This window comes from Labeo rohita, chromosome 11 (genome assembly GCF_022985175.1).
Source record: "Labeo rohita strain BAU-BD-2019 chromosome 11, IGBB_LRoh.1.0, whole genome shotgun sequence".
Lineage (NCBI taxonomy): Eukaryota > Metazoa > Chordata > Actinopteri > Cypriniformes > Cyprinidae > Labeo > Labeo rohita.
In genome coordinates, this window is record NC_066879.1 from 8297726 (window position 1) to 8318644 (window position 20919).

Consider the following 20919-nt stretch of genomic DNA (forward strand, 5'->3'; position numbering starts at 1 on the left):
TTTTCTATGTACACAAAAGGCCTACTTCTCTCAAATATTGCTCACAAATCTGTCTGAATCTGTGTCAGTGAGCACTTCTCCTTTTGCCGAGATAATCCTTCCACCTCACAGGTGTGGCATATCAAGATGCTGATTAGACAGCATGATTATTGCACAGGTGTGCCTTAGGCTGGCCACAATAAAAAGCCACTCTAAAATGTGCAGTTCGATGGCGTCTGGCACTTTGGAGAGGTGTACAGGGCACTGTACAGGGCAGATACACTGTTTACCGACAGTGTGTATGGCGTCGTGTGGGTGAGCGGTTTGCTGATGTCAGCATTGTGGATCGAGTGGCCCATGGTAGCGGTGGGGTTATGGTATGGGTAGGCATATGTTATGGACAACGAACACAGGTGCATTTTATTGATGGCATTTTGAACGCACAGAGATACCGTGACGAGATCCTGAGGCCCATTGTTGTGCCATTCATCCACGACCATCACCTCATGTTGCAGCATGATAATGCACGGCCCCAAGTTGCAAGGATCTGTACACAATTTCTGGAAGCTGAAAACATCCCAGTTCTTGCATGGCCAGCATACTCACCAGACATGTCACCAGTTGAGCATGTTTGGGATGCTCTGGATCAGCATATACGACAGCGTGTTCCAGTTCCTGCCAATATCCAGCAACTTCGCACAGCCGTTGAAGAGGAGTAGACCAAAGGAGAAGTGCTCACTAGACAGATTTGTGAACAGTATTTGAGAGAAATAGGCCTTTTGTGTACATAGAAAAAAATCTTAGAAAAATGGGGGCAAAAACAAAAGAGTGTTGTTTTTATAATTTTGGTCAGTGTAATTAACATTGTCGTTAACATTATTAGCATGTTGGTAACATTTTGTTTACATGTTTAACATGTTTTTAACATGATTAACAAGCTGCTAACATGTTTCTAGCATGATTACTGTTAACATGCTGCTAGTACAATTAGCATGTAGCTAGCATGTTGCTAACATGCTTTAGCATGACCAATGTGTTGCTAACATGTTTCTAGGATGATTAGCATGTTGTTAACACGATTAGCATGTTGATATCATGTTTCTAGCATGATTAGCATGTTGTTCGTAAAAAAAAAAAAAAAAAAAAGTTAACAACCAGTTAAAACCAGCTGAATCAACAAAAAAAGAAACTGATTGTCTAGTCTTGGCTGTTCTAAGCTGGAAGTAGCTGGTTTAATCTTGGTTGGGCTTTGAGCAGGTCTACCATCTAAAACCAGCCTAACCAGCTAAAAAGGTGCCAGAACCACTTTAAAACCTGTTAACACGATTAGCCTGGGTTTAATAGCCTGGTTTATGAAAACCGTATATCGGATCAGTTACAAAAGATACTACACACCAAATCAGACCACTTTGAAGGTCTGACCCAAGTTTGGTGGTTGTAAATTTAAAGCTATAGGAGGAGATACTGTTTAAATTTTGACTTAGAAAAATAATATTTAAATAGCAGATCAGCAAGTTGGCTTTTTCAAGCTCCTGCATTTGCAATATTTACGCAATCTCTACTCTTAAATGCCGCATCTGATTTGGTGTTTACAGGAAATGTCCACATTTAAAATGAAGGACAGTCCCAGAGAGCTCACATTTTCTACCCTATGATTCAACAGTAAAAGAATCAAAAAAGAACTTAAACAACACATTCTCAGTCTGTTTGAAGAAACACTTGAGCATCTGCACACGTGACTAAACAGGGCAACATATGGTGTCGTTCTTTGATTGAGATTTAAAAGGACATCACTTTATTTCAACCTGCTGTTCATGTAGACTTGAGAAAGCCAGAAGAGTACTTCAGAAAGAACTTGGCTCTTTTGCTTATACTGTACGACAGCAGGCGGTACAAACATGTACAGTGTTTCTCTGCAGCAATACACACACGCTCTCAGAAAATCTTGTATAATTCATCAATCTCAAACTCAGCATTCCCCAAAGGAAGACACTCTATTTCTAATGCAACCACTAAGGCCGATGACTTGTTTCTCTATAGCGGTTCATGCCAGGTGTATGGAACTTGAGATGGAGCTTTCTGTGTGTTTAATATATTTAAAAGAAGAGCAAGAGGAATCAAAGACACAACATCACTTCATAGTCAACGGCTCGGGAGCTCTATTCCTTCAATAATGCATCTTGCAGATTTCTACATTTTTAATGAAGGATTACAGATTTTCAGAATATTCCTCTCTTATCATGAGCCATGTCAACCCATAGCAAAATGATATTGGACTTAAGCAACACTATTAGAAAGAGCTCAAATTAAATCACCTCAATCTTTTCCAAATATCGAATGACAAAACGAAGGATTCATCTTTTTTTTTCCCTGTAAATAATTTCATTTTTTTACTTTGATATTACTATTAATATACTATTTTTGTATTTATCATATTATTTTGGATTAGCTTGTACTGTTATATTTTTCAGTTTTCAATTTAATTGAAACAAAGTTGGAGCGAGACATGCTGAAATTTAAAAAAAAAAATATCTGAAATTTTGAATTAAATCAGTTTAGTTAGTGGACTAGCAGAGTATTTATCAATATTATTTTTATATTTATAGTTTTTTTTATTTTACTTTAAGTTTTTATTGAAACAGGAAGTGGTTATATTCTTTTTTTATATATATATATTTTAATTGATTAATTTTTTATTTATTTGGCTAATTATATTTATTTATTTATTTTTGGTCTGAATATATATATATATATATATATATATATATATATATATATATATACACATATATTAAATAAATACATTCAACAAAGATTGTTTAAATATATTTATTTATTTCATTATATTTTAATTAATTATTTAATTAATTCTATTATTTATTTTTTATTTATTTACCTTTTTTTTTTTTTTAAATAGCCAATAGTTTAGTTTAGTTAGATGGAGGAGGTATTAGTGGGAACAGTGTATTTTAGTATAATTATTTTATATTATTAGAATATTTATTAATATTTTTAATTTTATATTTTCTTATATTTTATAGTTTATAAATATATTTTATATTTTATAGTCTTTTATATTTGTATAAAAGCATGATTTGCATGTTTTTTTAACATGATTTACATGTTAACATTGTTTTTAGCATGATTAACTTGTTTCTAACATGTTGCTTGTATGATTAGCATGTTGTTAGCGTAATTCTAGCATGATTAGCATGTTATGCATGTTTCTACCATAATTAGCATGTTGTTCGTAAAAAAGTTAACCAGTTGCTAGTATGTTTCTAACATGATTAGCATGTTGCTTGCATGTTTGTACCATAATTCACATGTTTCTAAAGTGATTAGCATGTTAATATGTTGCCATCATGATTAGCATGTTGTTAACATAGCAGTTTTCATATTTTCTTATATTTTAGAGTATTTTTTATATTTTAAAGTCTTTTATATTTGTAAATTTGTTTTGTTTTCTTGTTGAAAAAAAAAACAGCATATGCTGGTTAGGTAGGATTTGATGCTGGGATGCTGGTTTTAGCTGGTCCTTTGCTGGTTCATGCTGGCTCTTTGCTGGTTTAAGCTGGTCCTGGACCAACACATGACCAGCTAAGGACCAGCATAAATCAGCTAAAACCGGCATTAACCAGCATATCAGCCCTGAGTTCAAGATGATATATTTCAACAACGTATTTTTTAAAATAAATCAAGTAAAGTTAGAGCAGGACATTTTGAAGGGCTGATTATTTTATTTTATATTATTTATTTTTTGTTTTATTTTATATTTTATTTTATTTTTAAATAGTTTAGTCAGTCAGTTTAGTTAGATGTAGGAGGTATTAGTGGAAACACTATTTTTAGTATCATAATTTTTATACTATTATATTATTTATTAAAATTTTATATTAGCTTTCATTTTATTGTTTATTTATTTAATGTTGTTTACTAAGGCAACATTTTTTAAAGTTTTAAGTCAAACATTTTCATATAGCGTTTGATTTGACACAATTTTAAAGATGGCCCTGAGTTCAAGATGATCGTCATCAATATATTTTTTAATAATCTTTATATATATATATATATATATATATATTTTTTTTTTTTTTTTCTAAGAAAAGACTCTTAAATGAGTCAAAAATAATATTCTGTTTAATTTTATAATTTTGTTGATAATTTATTAGTACACTTCCATATACATGGCCTCAAAAAAGCCACAAAACAACCAATTCTGAGTCCCCAAGGTCTTACAAAAATGTCTTCTGTACAAAATGGGACAAAAGCAGGAATATGTCATCCTGCATGACAGTGTTTCATATCCAGGGCTTCCTGAGGGGTTTGAATAACTCTGTGACATTAGCAAATGGTGTCAGCTGCACAGGAGACACAGGTGTGTGATTGTATGTGGAAATGGACACAGGTGGTAGTTTGACAGCTTACCTGAGACAGCTGAGAGAGAGACAAACCCATCACCATAGAAAAGACATGAAAAGAAAGAGGACACAAGCATTTCATTAATTACGATTACTGCACAGGCAAGTCCACACACTTTCTTGCAAAAGATTCAAAACTGTGACAAAACAGACTGACTAAAAACATTCTTTGACATCCGAGAGACATTCACTGATGTTTCGATATTAAAATAGCCGTTATATAAACAGAATACTGGATTTGGCCAGAAAGCACTTAGGAGACACACATATAGATTCAGTGATCAAAGAGCACATCTCTCTGTTTGACTTATTTATAAACTTCCATTCTTCCTCCATCTCCCCCAGATTCACGGAAAGACCCCAAAAACACTTTATTAATTAATAAAGGCAGCATTATTCAGCACGCACTGTTGCCGTTTTGAACTCCGAACACTTACGTTTGATTAAATAATGAATAGCTCTCAGTCTGTGGCCTGTTTCATTCGCTCTAGAGAGTCACGTTTGAACACAAAGAGCTCATGGGATGAAAACCCTGACACCATGTATCGTGTGCTCATACTGCATATGGGCACACAACACATAAACTCTATTACAGTACTATTAAAGGATTAGTTCACTTACACAATAAAATTAATTTTCTTAAAATGTCCAAGTTATCCAAGATGTTCATTTCGTTCTTTCTTCAGCTGAAAAGAAATTAATGTTTTTGAGGAAAATAAGCGGGTTGAAGGTCCAAAATGCAGTTTCAATCCAGCTTCAAAGGGCTCTACGCGATCCCAGCTGAGGAATAAGGGTCTTATCGCTACGATCGCTATGCTTTTTTAACATAGCCAAAACAATAAAAAAAAAAAGAAAAGAAAAGAAAAAGACAAAAAAATGTCCCTAAGGATTCACAAGGATTAAAACATTGTGGATTGCAAGATTACTTTATTGAAAATTAAGCTAAATTTTTTTCAAAATGCTCATTACCACATAGTATCCGGACATGCTTTTTACTGTCTAAAAATACTGTAAATGTTCCCCCAATTTAAATGATCAATAAAACCTATTCTAGCGAAAAATAAATATACTAAAATGTATTTGAAATATATTTATTTTATGCTAAGTACACTACAAATACATTTCCATATTTATGTACTTAATAAAAAATCTTGCAATTGTACTTTTAGTGTACTAAACAGCTATACCTAAAGTCTGCTAAATTGGAACAACTAATTTTGTACTTAAAGCATTTTAATTGCACAGAAGTAGTGCTGAAGTATAACTTAAGATATACTGAAGTATATTTGATTGTGCAAAAGTGGAACTATTGCAAGTATACTTTAGGTACACTTGAAGTATCTTGCATTTAAAGACAATATTATTCAAAGATCATACAATCCTCATCAACAGTGACGTTAAAACACACTTTATGCTTAATATTAAGAAATGTGCATTGTCCACTAGTAGTACTTCAAATAAAGTTTAATTGTAATTTTTATATTAAGAAGTCTCAAGCGATAGGTCAATAAATATGTTAATAGATTTAAACTATACTTAGTATAAAATAAATACATTTTAAATATATTACTTTTTTTACTAGGGTATTCAGAAATGATCTGTGATTGCTGGAATGAGAAAGATGTTGGCAACTGTCACAAGGCAAAACAATCTTAAAATATCTAAAATAATATATATAAAATACTAAACAGTTTTTTTTTCTCCAAGCAAAATATAACTTATTTAATTAGATTTTTCATGACAATTAAGAACACTTTCTCAACAAATTCTTATTACCATAATCACACAGTTTTTTTTTCCTCAAAACCCCAATTTCTCTCACTGGTGCTTGCCTTTACCATAGTAATGAGAATTATGACTATAATTAATAGTCTTTTTTTTTTTAACTGTATACAAATACTTTAATTCAACTATTCCATTTAAAGGAGACATATTATGCCTTTGTTTGTAATTTAAGTCTCAGATGTCCCAGAATGTTTCTGTGAAGTTTCAGCTCAAAATATCCCACAGATCATTTTGAAAATGCCTAGTTTGAGTGGAAGCAAAAACACCCCATTTTCATGCATCTCTCTTTTAAATGCAACTGAGCTGCTACTCCCCGCCCCCTTTTCCAGAATAGGGCTGTGCCTTTACAGCTCATACCTCAGATACTCTGCCAAAAAACATCTGTTTGGTTTTGATTATCATGTCTATCACTCTGAAATTATGTGTTTTAATGGCATATCAGATTAAACTTCAGACACATCCGAAGCATGCGCAAAGAAAGCGGCTGTCACACAACATTGAGACACTTTCATGTCTTATTGCGCTTAAACTGTAAAATACACACAAAAACAGTTGGTTATGTCTGTGAAAGTAAACAAACTGCATGCTTATATTAGATCTGTGTGGCAGCAGTGTAATATACACTAAATAAATCAATAAATTCACTGCTCTTTTGCCTCCTCTGAGGCTGGGATAGTGCTTTGCTCGAACTTTTGCCATGGCATTAGTACTGGTACACTGCTGTCGCTTGCGAAAAACTAAACGACGGTGCCGTGAGTGAAAACGTGCAGATGAAGGGGCACTTATATTATAATAAGATCCCCTTTTTACGTCATGGGGGAGCGAAATCTGACATGTTTGTTTTTTCACATGCTTACAGAAAAAGGCTTACCAAAACAAAGTTCCTGGGTTGATCTTTTTCACATTTTCTGGGTTGGTAGATGCACCAAGGACCCAATTATAACACTTAGCACATAACATGGAAAAAGTCAGATTTTCATGATACATCAACTCTAATTTAGCATAAATATATACTTAAATGAACTTAAATATAAACTTAAATGAAATATAGTGCAACAATTTCCAATTTATTTCTTTTGATTTGGGGATGAAATATCAAATATCACCTGAACATGTTTTTGACAAAATAATATTACTGCACAGCTCATGGCAAACAAGTCAAACCAGAATGAGCAATTTAATCAAAGAACGTATTATATAAATGAATGTCCTAATTTGATGAGTAAGTACACTCTGACATACTCTCAGGCCGCTATAATAGGCATGATCATTACGGGATGAGTGTGTCACAAATGGTGAATGAGAAAGGTTAGCCAACTGTAAAATAAAACGAACAAGGCTTTTGAATTCCCCGGGTGACTGAGTTACGTAACTCTACACGGGCCACAACCACCTCCTGTGTCACCTCCTGGCATGCGAGGACATGCTTTGTGACTCACACTTCCCAAGAATTCAAAAAAACAACAAGCACAGTGGAACACCTCTCTTCTGGGACTGCTATCAAAATTGATACATTGTACCATGTGTTAGGTATCATATCACTAGAGGCCAGTCGCTCCTCTGCGCTATTGTTAGCGCGTTAATAGCGATGGAATGAAATGCTCTGGCATGATATCTAAATCGAGCAGCTGAGAAATATGACATGGATTGTTACACGTCTACATTTTAATCATTACATTAAGCTGGTGTGTTGTTTTCACTCTCTTTTAAAGAGTTAGAGATTAACCTGTGTTTACCTGTGGGGAAGAGATGTTTAGGCCAGGACTCAACAGCTCAAACTTCTCCTGTGATTTGTCCCGAACGAGCCGTGCAGCCTCCTTAAACTCTTTAAACTGCTCTGAGAACTGCACACACAATTATAGAGACATAATTAAAAGTTTCATAATAACTTCACCAAATTTTTAAACAAATTTCTGTCATGACATTTTTAGCATGGTAATGGATGTGACAATGTTAATGTATTTGGTTTTGGCAGAACAGAAGTACTACACTGCTGAATTGCCACTGCTGTTGCTGTAGATCAGGGATTGGCAACGTCGGTCCTGGAGTGCTGCTGTCCTGCAGAGTTTAGCCCCAACCCTAACCAAACACACCTGAATTACTAGGGCTACAGGCAGGTGAGTTTTTTTTTTTTTAAGGGTTGGAACTAAACTCTGAAGGATACAGGGACAGGAACAGCCTAACATGGATGGAAATGTTAGTGTCAAGGAGGACTGATCGCAGTCAGGGCTACTAACAATAGGTAAACCAAAAAGCAACTTGTTTATTGACTTGTTAATAGCAGTTTGCTGTGCAATATGCACCAACCGAATGCAGTCGGGTCTGTGTCTCCAATTTACGAGTAACAGCCGGGTCGACGTTGGGTCCAGGTAGTAAATTTAAGGCATTTCTGGGGTCTGCACGGGTTCAGGTCCCACTTTCAAATTAAGTACCGGGTCAGTCCTGTGCAACAAATTTACGGGTCTCTTCGGGTTTGGATACAAATTTTTGGACCCGAGAAGACCTCTAGTCCAAATATCCAAGAAATTACAGTGGCTGTACCATTTCTGTTAAAAAGAAATGGCCAAATATTAAAGATTAAGTGGACATTTGAATTAAATGTTGGTTGGTCAATATTAAACAAGGATTAGATTGCAAAGCAAAGTTTAAAAACAATCGTCAGGTCGTTGCCACCATTTGTAATAGTGCAGAATGTACATTAGCTTTTTGTTCAATAAAACCATATGTTTACTTGATTTTGATACTTTATTTGAACAAATTATTATTGCCTCATTGCTATTATAAATGTATTTTTGTTTGCAGGTCACATTGTCCCTCATTTCATGGTTAACGGCAGCTGCGCTGACCCAAAATTAAAATTGATGTATTTTGTTATATAAGGTTCTCAATTACTTATTATTATTTACATTTATGCATTTGGCTGACGCTTTTATTTTACTGTGTTAAAGGCCTATATTTTTATCAGTTCAAGTACGGTCATTTTTGTGTGGAATCAATCCCACGATTTTGGCACCAGTATTCACAAAAATAAAAATAAACAAATACAATTTTAAAATAAATTTTAAATTTAAAAAAAAATTAAATTTTGAATTTTAAATTGAAAAAAAAAAAAAAAGTTTAAAAATGACAAGATGTTTTTAAAAAGTAAAATTTAACGTTTAACATTCAAAATTAAAAATTGTTACAATACTGTAACAGTACTCTAAAATTCTAAACTTTTTTTCCTGATAATGTAGTGCTGCATCTTGGCCAGGTCACTTGTGTAAAAGAGATTTTAATCCCAGAAAGCTTTTACCTGGTTAAAAATAAAGGACATTAAATTCATATTTTTGAAAAAGAAACATTTAAAACAGTTTAAAAGTTTGAAAATAATTACTTACAGATAATATTTTAAAACCCAGTGTACTTATTGTGTTCTAATAAATTAAATAATTTTGCCCGTAAATGTCTCTCTGTTTTCTTTTATTACAGAAAAACATTATTTTAAACATTTTCATTACACCCCTACAAGTGGGGAAGTAAATGGTGACAGTTTTCATTCTTGGGTGATCCATCCCTTTAATAAAACTGTGCTGCAACATGCATTTACCTGCTGAAGCTGCTGCTCTGTGGCAAACCCAAGACCGTATACTGTGTTGGCCCTGCTGTCCGCCCACTGGCCAAACTTCTGTGAGGTCTTCGTGAAAGTCATATTAGGTGTAATGGTGCTGTTAATAATCGCCTGCATTAGAGCAAAACACAAAAATAGCCCGTTTTCATAACATCAATGTGCAAACAACAAAAACAGCATCCTTTGATCAATAAAACTGCACAACCTGTTGGACGACCTGTAGACGGGGTCTCTCACCTTAGTCCCCCCTACGCTGATAATGCGATAAACGCTCCTGCCGGCATCATAGAAGAAGGAGACTGTGACGGCGTGTTTGCTGGCCGGAATCCAATTTCGTTTAGTGGCCGGGTCAATCTGGAAGACGTGTGCCTTCATGCTGAACAGTGGCTGCTCCCTTCCAGGGAAAAAAATAATATATTCATAACATACTCTGCATTATTTAATTCTATTTTCCATTAGGATGCCACCAGACACATTATTCTGGGGCTGATGTAGGTCGATATAATATCAGAGGTGTTAACAGCAGCACTTGTGACGGGAGTGAGGAGCACCTAATGCAAGGTCAAGTGTGGGACATCAGAGCCAGATCTGATTATGGAGGGGCACGGCCGTGCTAACAGGCTGTGAAAGGCCCAGCCTGGACTGTCTGACACATCACCTCACCCTCTTATCACCAAATCAACATGAGATGATTATGGACGGATTAATCAAAGATGAATTTCTGGCCTGTGAAAACGGCTCTGACTCTAGACTGTTCATTGCTGATGAACACAATGGGATAACCTTTGAGCAAGGCATGTGAATAGATGTATCTGCTGAATAATTAGAAAGTTTAAAAGAACAGCATTTAATTAAAGGAGAAGTCCACTTCCAGAACAACAATTTACAGATAATGTTCCCACCTCCTTGTCATCCAAGATGTTCATGTCTTTCTTTCTTGTAAAGAAAAAACATTTCAGGATTTTTCTCCATGTAGTACACTGCTATGTTGCCCTTTAAATGTAGTTTAAATGCAGCTTCAAAAGATCCCAAATGCGGTTGTAAACGATCCCAGCCGAGGAAGAAGGGTCTTATCTAGTGAAACGATTGGTTATTTTCATTTTAAAAATACAGTTTAAATACTTTTTAATCTCAAACGCTTGTCTTGCTCTGCCTGAACTCTGTGTATTATGGTTCAAGACAGTTCGTATTTTCTCCCTCAATTTCAAAAATCATTTCAAAATAATCCTACATCGCTGCAATGTAGTTTACATCATTTACAACCACATTTGGGATCTTTTGAAGCAGCATTTAACCTGCATTTTGGAAGTTCAAACTCGGGCACCATATCAGTCCATTATATGGAGAAAAATCCTGAAATGCTTTCCTCAAAAAACATAATTTCTTTATGACTGAAGAAAGAAAGACATGAACATCTTGGATGACAAGGGAGTGAGTACATTATCTGTAAATTGTTGTTCAGAAAGTGGACTTCTCCTTTATATATACCGATTATTGACCTGGCCGATTATTGGTGCCGATATTAAGCATTTTTATGGTTTTAAGTAATTTTCAAAACCGATTTGCCAATAAAATTATTTAAAAGCATTTCAAGAAAATTTTTGTTAGCGCCCTTGTTATTATTCATTTTGAAATTAATTTTCATTTTTACACCAGATGTATATCGGTTTAAAATATTGGTTATTGGTATACCTGATTTGTAATAATTAGCATCACATCACCTCTGAAAAGCACGTATGAGTTGACCCCTACACCGTAAAAAACAATTTGTTGAGTCAACTTAAAATAATTTGTAACCTGGCTGCCTTAAAATTTTAAGTTCAGTCAACTCAAGTTTATTCAACTTGAAATGTTAAATTATAGTTGAATCAACTTAAAATTTTAAGGCAGCTGGGTTACTTACCCATCTGTTAAGTCTAGCAAACACTAATATCTAAGTTGTTACCTAGTACAACTTAACATTTCAAGTTGAATAAACTTATTTTAGTTGACTGAACTTAAAATTTTAAGGCAGCAGGTTAACAAATTATTTTAAGCTGACTCAACAAATTGTGTTTTTTATTTTTTTACAGTATAGTACGTTTACATTAATCCATTTTGTGCATGCTTTGCTCCAGAAACACTGCACTAAAAATATAATTTATTAGCAGGAAAAATAGAAATGTGTAAGTAAGCAGTTTTTACAAATGTGTAAGAATGCAATTTATAACACCTATGAACTTATTCTATGCAAGTATGTAAACTAAAACACAAAAGCTAAATTTCACATTGTCACAAAGCGTCACAATCAGGGCCGTAACCACCGAAACATTCCCCTATGATTTGTGTAAAGCAGAAAACAGATTGCAGTCATAAAAACAGGATTTATTGCATAATGCAGAATGTCATGGAAATTGCCAAATTTTAGATTAATTCATTTAAAGTAGGTCAGTACACTTAAAACAAAACATGATATGGACTAGTGTCTATGAGTATCAAACTGCAAAAATACCATTTGAATATGAATCCTGCATATTTTGGGTTTGTTTACTACACACATACTGAAGTGTGCATGATATTTGTGGTGTTTTCAGTCTCTGCTGCCTCAATATATAAGCACATGAACACATAAACAATCTCTAGAACTGCTCTGAGAGTCACTTCATGACTCTCAGAGCATTTTACCATTTCTTTTGAGAAAAATTATCGTCATGTCACAGAAACTTAAAGGTCTCCCAGCAACCCGTCAAAATAAATGTTTGGTTTTGAACTTGAAACCGTAATCGTAACTGTAAAGTGTGTTTTTCTGAAAAACAATGCTACAGCCAATTATTTTTATTTACTGTAAATGTGAATTCCGTGTCTGTTTTTGGCCACAGCATCCATCTAAAAATCTCTATGACCAGAGGCATAATAAAACACAAATAAATCAACTCATGGCTCATTGCCTTCCACTGTCAGTTGTGTTTGTTCCTGTTGCATGTACTCAATCTGGCAACCTGCGTGAAAAGGAGTGGGCAGAAGAAACAACTCACCCCAGTATTTTGAATTTTGGACTGCAGTATTCAATTTATCAGCCAGCTGTCAATATTACATACTAAACCTTTAAAAGTAAAATTTTTAGCGTTAGCGTTCTAATAGCGATTGTCAATGTCAAAATGATCGAGATAGCCAGTCAAATCAAAGTTGACTGTTTAGAAAAGCAGAGTACGAATTCCAGCATGAAATATCAGTTTGACATCGAAAGATCCCATTGACTTTCACTGAAAATCTTCTTTTTTTGTGTTCTGCCTTAGAAAGAAAGTCAACTATCACTTTAAAACACTAGATTCAAAGTGCTCTCAAGTGTAGAATAATCTCTAGTACGTCGATGCCCTCTTGATCCGCTCCCTGCCAGCCGGAATCCCACTGCCAAAAAGTAATGGGCTGATGCTAATAGCAAGTCAGTGAGTAATCTCTCATTGAATTTTACCCATCAGTCCAGTGAGGAGATCAGATTCATATCAGCCCTGTCCACACAAGACTGAAGGTCACACCTGTGTCATCAGTGTTGTGGCTCTATAGCAAACTCTGGGTCCATCAATCTTTCCTGAATTAAACCTCCAGAGGCCAAAGTGACATTTTGGTATGCTTAATCACTCTGGCATTCTGGGAAGGTTATCTAGGACAGAACACCTCCGGAAAAGGCAGTACAGGTGCTCTATGCAGAAACTGTTTATCAAGCAGTTCTGTTGCACAGTGCAATATATATATATATATATATATATATATATATATATATATATATAAATATATAAAAAGGTCTCTTCTCCAACTTCTACAGTAATTTCACACCACAGCCAAGGTCTTCATTCAGAGACTGAGCCTCCTGGATGGTTCCCAAGAATCATTTTAAGCCTCTAAGATGAAAGGCATGATCAGATCCTGCAAATACTGAAAGTAGGAACAGCAGACCACATAATAAACAGGGTGAATAAGAAACAAGTCTTTCTGTCAAGAAGAAGTCACCTGCTGGGTAATAGCATGCTGTTCTAAAATTTCACATCTGATTTGTGTGATCCTCTGACCCAATTACTAGCAAATCTCCAATAGCGTCAAATGTATTTACAGACTGCCATTCAAGCCCATCTGAAAACGGCCCATCTCAGTTCAGTTCATTTTTCAGAAAAGGAGCATCTGAATCCATTTCAACATAGGCAGCTCGCCATGCACCTTCAAGCATACGTTTAAATATACATCAGAACCGCATTGTCGAAAATGTTGGTGTTTACATACTTAATATTTGTTTACATTTACTTAATATTTATTGATATAATATATTGGTAGCAGGGTTGAAAAATTGCAAAGCACACAGAAAAATAATAGAAAATAACAGCAGTGACATCATTTTTTCTGTACTGTGATGTATATCCAATTGAAACAGATTACCGAAAAGTTTGGTGTTTATTTAATATTTATTGCTACAATATATCAATAACAGGGTTGCAAAAATAGCAAATGACACAGAAAATTAATATAAAATAACAGTAGCGACATATCATAATTTCTTCTGTATTGTGACGGAAATCTGACTGAAACGCATTGTCGAAAATGTAAATGTTTATTTAATATTATAGCTATAATGTATTGGTAACAGGGTTGCAAAAAGTCCAAAGCACACAGAAAATTAACAGAAAATAACAGTAGTGACAATTTCTTCTGTATTGTGACGTGCATGAGTAAAACAGATTACTGAAGATTTTGGTGTTTATGTAATATTCATTACTACAATATATTGGTAACAGGGTTGCAAAAATAGCAAATGACACAGAAAATTAATATAAAATAACAGTAGCAACATATCATAATTTCTTCTGTATTGTGACGGGAAACCGACTGAAACGCATTGCCGAAAATGTAAGTGTTTATTTAATATTATAGCTAAAATTATTATCTTTGCAAATTATAGCAAAATTTGCAAAGCACACAGAAAATAAACAGAAAATAATAGTAGTGACATATTATTTCTTCCGTATTATGACATACATTCGAGTGAAATGGATTGAATGAAAACACTGGTGTTTGTTTAATATTTATTGCTACAATATATTGGTAACAGGGTGGAAAAATGGCAAAGCATACAGAAAATGAATAGAAAATAACTGTAGCGACTTGTCATTTTTTCTGTATTGTGATGTACATCCAAGCAAAACAAATTATCGGAATTTTTGGTGTTTATTTAATATTCATTGCTACAATATATTGGAAACAGGGTTGAAAAATTGCAAAGTATACAGAAAATTAATAGAAAATAACAGTACCTACATGTTATTTCTTATGTATTGTGGCATACATCCGAACAAAAAGGATTTTTGAAAAAAAAATTTGGTGTTTGTTTAATATTCATTGCTACAATATATTGGCAACAGGGTTGAAAAATTGCGAAGCACACAGAAAATTAATAGAAAATAAAAGTAGCGACAAGTCATTTGTTCTGTATTGTGGCGTACGTCAATGTAAAGGATTATTGAAAATTCTGGTGTTTATTTAAAATTCATTGCTACAATATTTTGACAAGAGTGTTGCAAAAACTAAAAAAAACGTTGCAATGAAACGGAAGTAGTGATAGATCATTCCTTCTGTATTGTGATGTGCATCCAACTGAAACAGATTATCGAAAGTTTTGGTGTTTATCTAATATTTATTGCTACAACATATTGGTAACAGGGTTAAAAAATTGCAAAACACACAGAAAATGAATAGAAAATAACAGTAGTGACATATCATTTCTCCCATATTGTGCCGTACATCTGATTGAAAAGGATTATCGAAATTCTGGTTTATTTAATATTTATTGCTACAATATATTGATAACAAGGTTGCAAAACCTGAAGAAAAAAGTTGCAATGAAATGAAAGTAGTGACAGATCATTCCTTCTGTATTGTGATGTGCATCCGAGTGAATCAGATTATCGAAAGTTTTGGTGTTTATCTAATATTTATTGCTACAATATACTGGTAACAGGGTTGAAAAGTTGCAAAACACAGAAAATGAATAGAAAATAACAGTAGTGACATATCGTTTCTTCCATATTGTGCCGTACATCTGATTGAAAAGGATTATCGAAATTCTGGTTCATTTAATATTTATTGCTACAATATATTGATAACAAGGTTGCAAAACCTGAAGAAAAAAGTTGCAATGAAATGGAAGCAGTGACAGATCATTATTTCTGTACTGTGATGTGCATCTGAATCAGACTGTCGAAAGTTTTGGTGTTTATCTAATATTTATTGCTAAAATATACTGGTAACAGGGTTGAAAAGTTGCAAAACACAGAAAATGAATAGAAAATAACAGTAGTGAGTGACATATCGTTTCTTCCATATTCCATAACGGAAGTAGTGACAGATCATTTCTTCTGTATTGTGATGCACATCCTAGTGAAACGGATTATTGAAAAAGGTTTTATCCATCAGACGTTGACTGGATGGAGGCAGATCTGAATGAGAGCTTAGTGTCAATTTTAAGAAAGGGGCAGAGTTTAAGTGGACTAAACAGACTGCAGCAGAGGTGACATCAAAACCCGCAAAACTAACTCACCATGGGTTCCCTCAAGATTTTCCTATGGTTTCTTCTTCTTTTTTTGTTTTTTTTCCTTCTTTTTTTCAATTTTATGAGTGAAATGAGGTCTGTGGTCAATATGAATTGACAAAACTTGGATGGTTTTGAAAAGGATGTTTCACTTTATAACATAAATTAAATTACATAAATTACACAGCAAGGTGGTTATATTTATTTTTTAAAAAAATATGTTTGCAATAAGCAACTACATGAGAACGTCTGGGATGTGAGTGCGTCTGCCTTGTGCAACAAAACATCCAAGTATCATCAAGTTATATTAACCACAGACCTTATCACACTCATGACTTGAGAAAACAAATTATAAAAACCCATAGGAAAATCTCAAGGCGAATTAGCCTTCTGAGTTCTGACGTCACGGCTGCAGCACTCTATTACTGGAGAGCTCTGGCATACGTCACCAGAAGATCAGATGATTTTGATTTAAAAAAAAAGGCAAGAACTTGAACATATACAGTCATCAAGATGCATTTAAAATTTCATGTTATGTTCACCTTAAATTTTTTGAAACATTTTCTGAACACAACCATTCACTGACCATTTGTTAAAAACATATAAACTTAAAGATGCCAGAGGTGTTAGATAAGCTGTCTCAGACCTTCTAGTTATTCTTCTCAGTTTTGCAAACAGGTTAACACACATGATTGTTGAACAGGGAACGTGATTGTGGCGTTCATGTAGTTCCATAGTTGAATTTTGAACGAATGCAAAGCTTTTAAGAAAAGTAAAATTTGGATATGATGACATGTACAATGTCACATGCGTCAATTTAGTCACAGAAATGCATTAATAATGCATTATTTAACAATAATGAAACAGAAAGCACTACACAAAATTAAATATTTATACAGCAATTTTAGTGGGATATAATATAGAAATTCTTCAACTAAACAGAGCTGTGAGACGGACTCAAAATCCATCGAGTTGCCTAACTAGTAGACAACATTTTGGAAAATTGCAGACACGTGCAGAATTTTTTGGGTATTTGACTTTGGATATTTTCTGCTGGCTCGAAATGGACAAAGATGACTAAATATGCTGTCTACTTAGACAGCGCAGTAGATTTTGAAACACAGCAGGAATGTGAGCTCGCAGTCGTCTTTTCCAAACTTACGCCGTCCAAAAAATACGGATCCGAACTAAAGTTACACTCAATGTACAACTGTCACACACTGGTAAGTGTTAACTCTACATGTTCAGAAAGAGGTTAGCTAAGCTGTTTGAGACCAATCGTCGTCGCTTTTCTGACATTTGTAGTAAAAGGAGAGTGAACTCACCCCATTTTCACAGAAGTAAATCAGTGAATTTCAACCACTCCAGCTTTCTTTCCCAACTGATCCACGCAGGCTCGGTTTCAGTCCAGTCTGTCCTGTTTAAATGGCGATAACCATACAGCAGTGTAAGTGTCAAAACAGTTGTTGTGCTTTGTTTGCTCCGTTATGGAGTGTTTTTATGGAAATGGAGCTCTCCTTTGTCTAGTGTATCTGTTGGCTCTCGGTTTCTCGTCCTCATAGTCCTGTTAGTTTTTCTTCAACGGCCTCGCTATTTCCACGCTGTTGAAAAGCACAAAATGAGCGTGCATTTCTGCTGTTACCTTTCGTGGAGTCCTCATAGTCAAATTTCACAAGTAATCTGCACCCCCTGAATACTACAGCGTTCACTCATATTGACCTACCCCACTCCTTCATGCTAATGTAATCTGTTGCCCCCTACCGGCCACGGGACGCAGGAGACAGTGGAGAAATTGGAGAGATTGAGCTGGTAGCGCTTATGTCCACAGAACAACCTCTTCCTCATGGACTCCATCTTTCCATGAGAGAAACAAAATGGTGTGTTTATAAAGCCATCTATCTGTCTATCTATCTATCCGTCTGTATGTTGATCTATCTATCTGTCTATCTATCTATCTATCTATCTGTCCGTCTGTATGCTGATCTATCTATCTATCTATCTATCTATCTATCTATCTATCTGTCGTCTGTATGTTGATCTATCTATCTATCTATCTATCTATCTGTCTATCTATCCGTCTGTATGTTGATCTATCTATCTATCTGTCCGTCTGTATGTTGATCTATCTATCTATCTATCTATCTATCTATCTATCTATCTATCTATCTATCTATCTATCTATCTATCTATCTACCTATCTGTCTATCTATCCGTCTGTATGTTGATCTATCTATCTATCTATCTGTCCGTCTGTATGTTGATCTATCTATCTATCTATCTATCTATCTATCTATCTACCTATCTGTATGTTGATCTATCTATCTATCTATCTATCTATCTATCTATCTATCTAATCTATCTATCTTTTTCTGTCTTTCTATTTATCCGTCTGTGTGTCTGTCTGTCTATCTGTCTATCCATCTATCTGTCTATCTATCTATCTATCTATCTATCTATCTATCTATCTATCTATCTATCTATCTCTGTCTTTCTGTCTATCTATCCATCTGTGTCTATCTATCTATCTATCTATCTATCTATCTATCTATCTATCTATCTGTCCGTCCGTATGTTGATCTATCTATATATCTATCATCTATCTATCCATCTGTATGTTAATCTATCTATCTATCTATCTATCTATCTATCTATCTATCTATCATCTATCTCTTTCTATCTATCCATCTTTATGTCTATCTATCTATCTATCTGTCTGTCTGTCCGTCAGTATGTTGATCTATCTATCTATCTATCTATCTATCTATCTATCTATCTCTTTCTTTCCATCTATCCGTCTGTACGTCTATCTATCTATCTATCTATCTATCTATCTATCTATCTATCTATCTCTTTCTTTCCATCTATCTGTCTGTATGTCTATCTATCTGTCTATCTATCTATCTATCTATCTGTCTGTCTGTCTGTCTGTCTGTCCAGCCATACTAGCTGTGAGGAAAATGTGTTATTATCTTTTTACTTGAAGTGTAACATTCATACTTGTTACTAAATAAGTAATCTTATCATTTAGTAAATGTCATTTTTCTAAAAATGTGTTTATAGTGGTGGCCAATATCAAGTTTACTATTAAAATGTACATAATACAGAATACAATAACTGTAGTAATGGTTATGTTGGTGGAAATGATTATTTCCATGGTAACTCTTTAAGGGTTGTCACTCTACTACTAATGTGAAAGCTTGATCTTATGCTATTTTGATCAATTTGTTGTGCACTATTTTAAGTTAAATGGTTTATTTCTGTTTTTGTTAAATGTTTTATCCCACACTCATACCTGCAAGTACTTTTTCTTTTTTTAATCCTGGATTCTGAGGAGGTGGAGATCTTAATTCCTGTATATTTGAACAGTCATCTGGATGGAGTACAGACAGGTAGCAGGCAGCAACTGCACACAATCACAAACAAAAGTACTTTTGTGAAGACAGAGGGCAGCAGCACATCACTTTGGGAGAGAGAATGTGTAGCCACGGCAGCATGCTGTTCTAAACACATTTCATATTATGTCATCAACACCTAAAGTAATGTCTGTAGCAATACAAAATAAAGTGATTTATAAAATAATAAGTCTGTGTAAAGCAATATTAAATATGTGCTCTGAGTTTGTCACGCCACAGAAAAAGTAGTTCACTTCCAGAACAAACATTTACAGATAATATACTCAACAGATGTTCATGTCTTTCTTTCTTCAGTCTTAAAGAAACTATGTTTTTTGAGGAAAACATTTCAGGATATTTCTCCATATAATGGACTTATATGGTGCCTGTGAGTTTGAATTTTACAATAAAAATGTATCTACTTTTTAACCTCAAATGCTCATCTTGTCTAGCTCTGCGATGACCAATCGTTTCACTAGACCCTTCTTCCTCAGCTGGAACTGTTTAGAGCCCTTTGAAACTGCAATTAAACTGCATTTTGGAAGTTTAAACTTAGGGGCACCATAGAAGTCCACTATATGGAGAAAAATCCTGATTTTCTTCCTCCAAAAACATAATTTCTTTACAACTGAAGAAAGAAAGACATGTGCATCTTAGATGACAGGGGGTGAGTACTGTAAATTTTTATTCTGGAAGTCAGCTACTCCTTTAATATAATATTGATAATATTTTTAAATAAATAATAAGTACCAAAATTAGTTGTCAGTATTTAAAAATGTTTAAAAAGAAAGAAAGAAAAAAAGAAAAAAAAAGAAAGGAAAACAAAGTTAATTCATAATCAGCTTATTGCACCATATATGTACATTCCATACAGATATATAATGGTTTTACAGTAGCATCATTACCTCTAGTAACTATGGTTATTATGGTAAAACCCAAGACTCTCAGATTGTCATGTCTCCTTTCAGATAGACTGAACTGCTCTCCCTAGTGGACAAAACTGTAAATGTATGTGTGTGTGTGTGTGTGATGTGTGTACCTGGTATTTATCACATTATGGGGACCATATGTCTGCACAAGAATAGTAATACCAGTAAATTTTGACCTTGTGGGGACATTTTTAGGTCCCCATGAGGAAACATGAAACCCTACAGTTTTCTGTAAGGGTTAGGTTTAGGG

The 20919-nt window shown here is 34.3% G+C and overlaps 1 protein-coding gene across 3 annotated transcripts in view; it reads right to left on the reverse strand.

Annotated features, from left to right (window-relative positions):
* Positions 1 to 18078, reverse strand: part of homer3b (homer scaffold protein 3b) — a 31832-nt gene extending 13754 nt beyond the window's left edge. The window contains exons 1-5 of one of the 3 annotated variants that reach the window (XM_051122308.1): positions 17991 to 18073; positions 17674 to 17765; positions 10033 to 10189; positions 9775 to 9906; positions 7922 to 8029 (exon numbers count right to left, since the gene is read on the reverse strand). In XM_051122308.1, coding sequence (XP_050978265.1) covers positions 7922 to 8029; positions 9775 to 9906; positions 10033 to 10189; positions 17674 to 17678 — 402 coding nt within the window. In that variant the 5' untranslated portion in view covers positions 17679 to 17765; positions 17991 to 18073. Of the gene's footprint in view, positions 1 to 7921; positions 8030 to 9774; positions 9907 to 10032; positions 10190 to 17673 lie in introns of all 3 variants that reach the window. The other 2 variants (XM_051122307.1, XM_051122309.1) reach the window with 2 other exon arrangements.
* Between the last annotated feature and the right edge of the window lie 2841 nt (positions 18079 to 20919).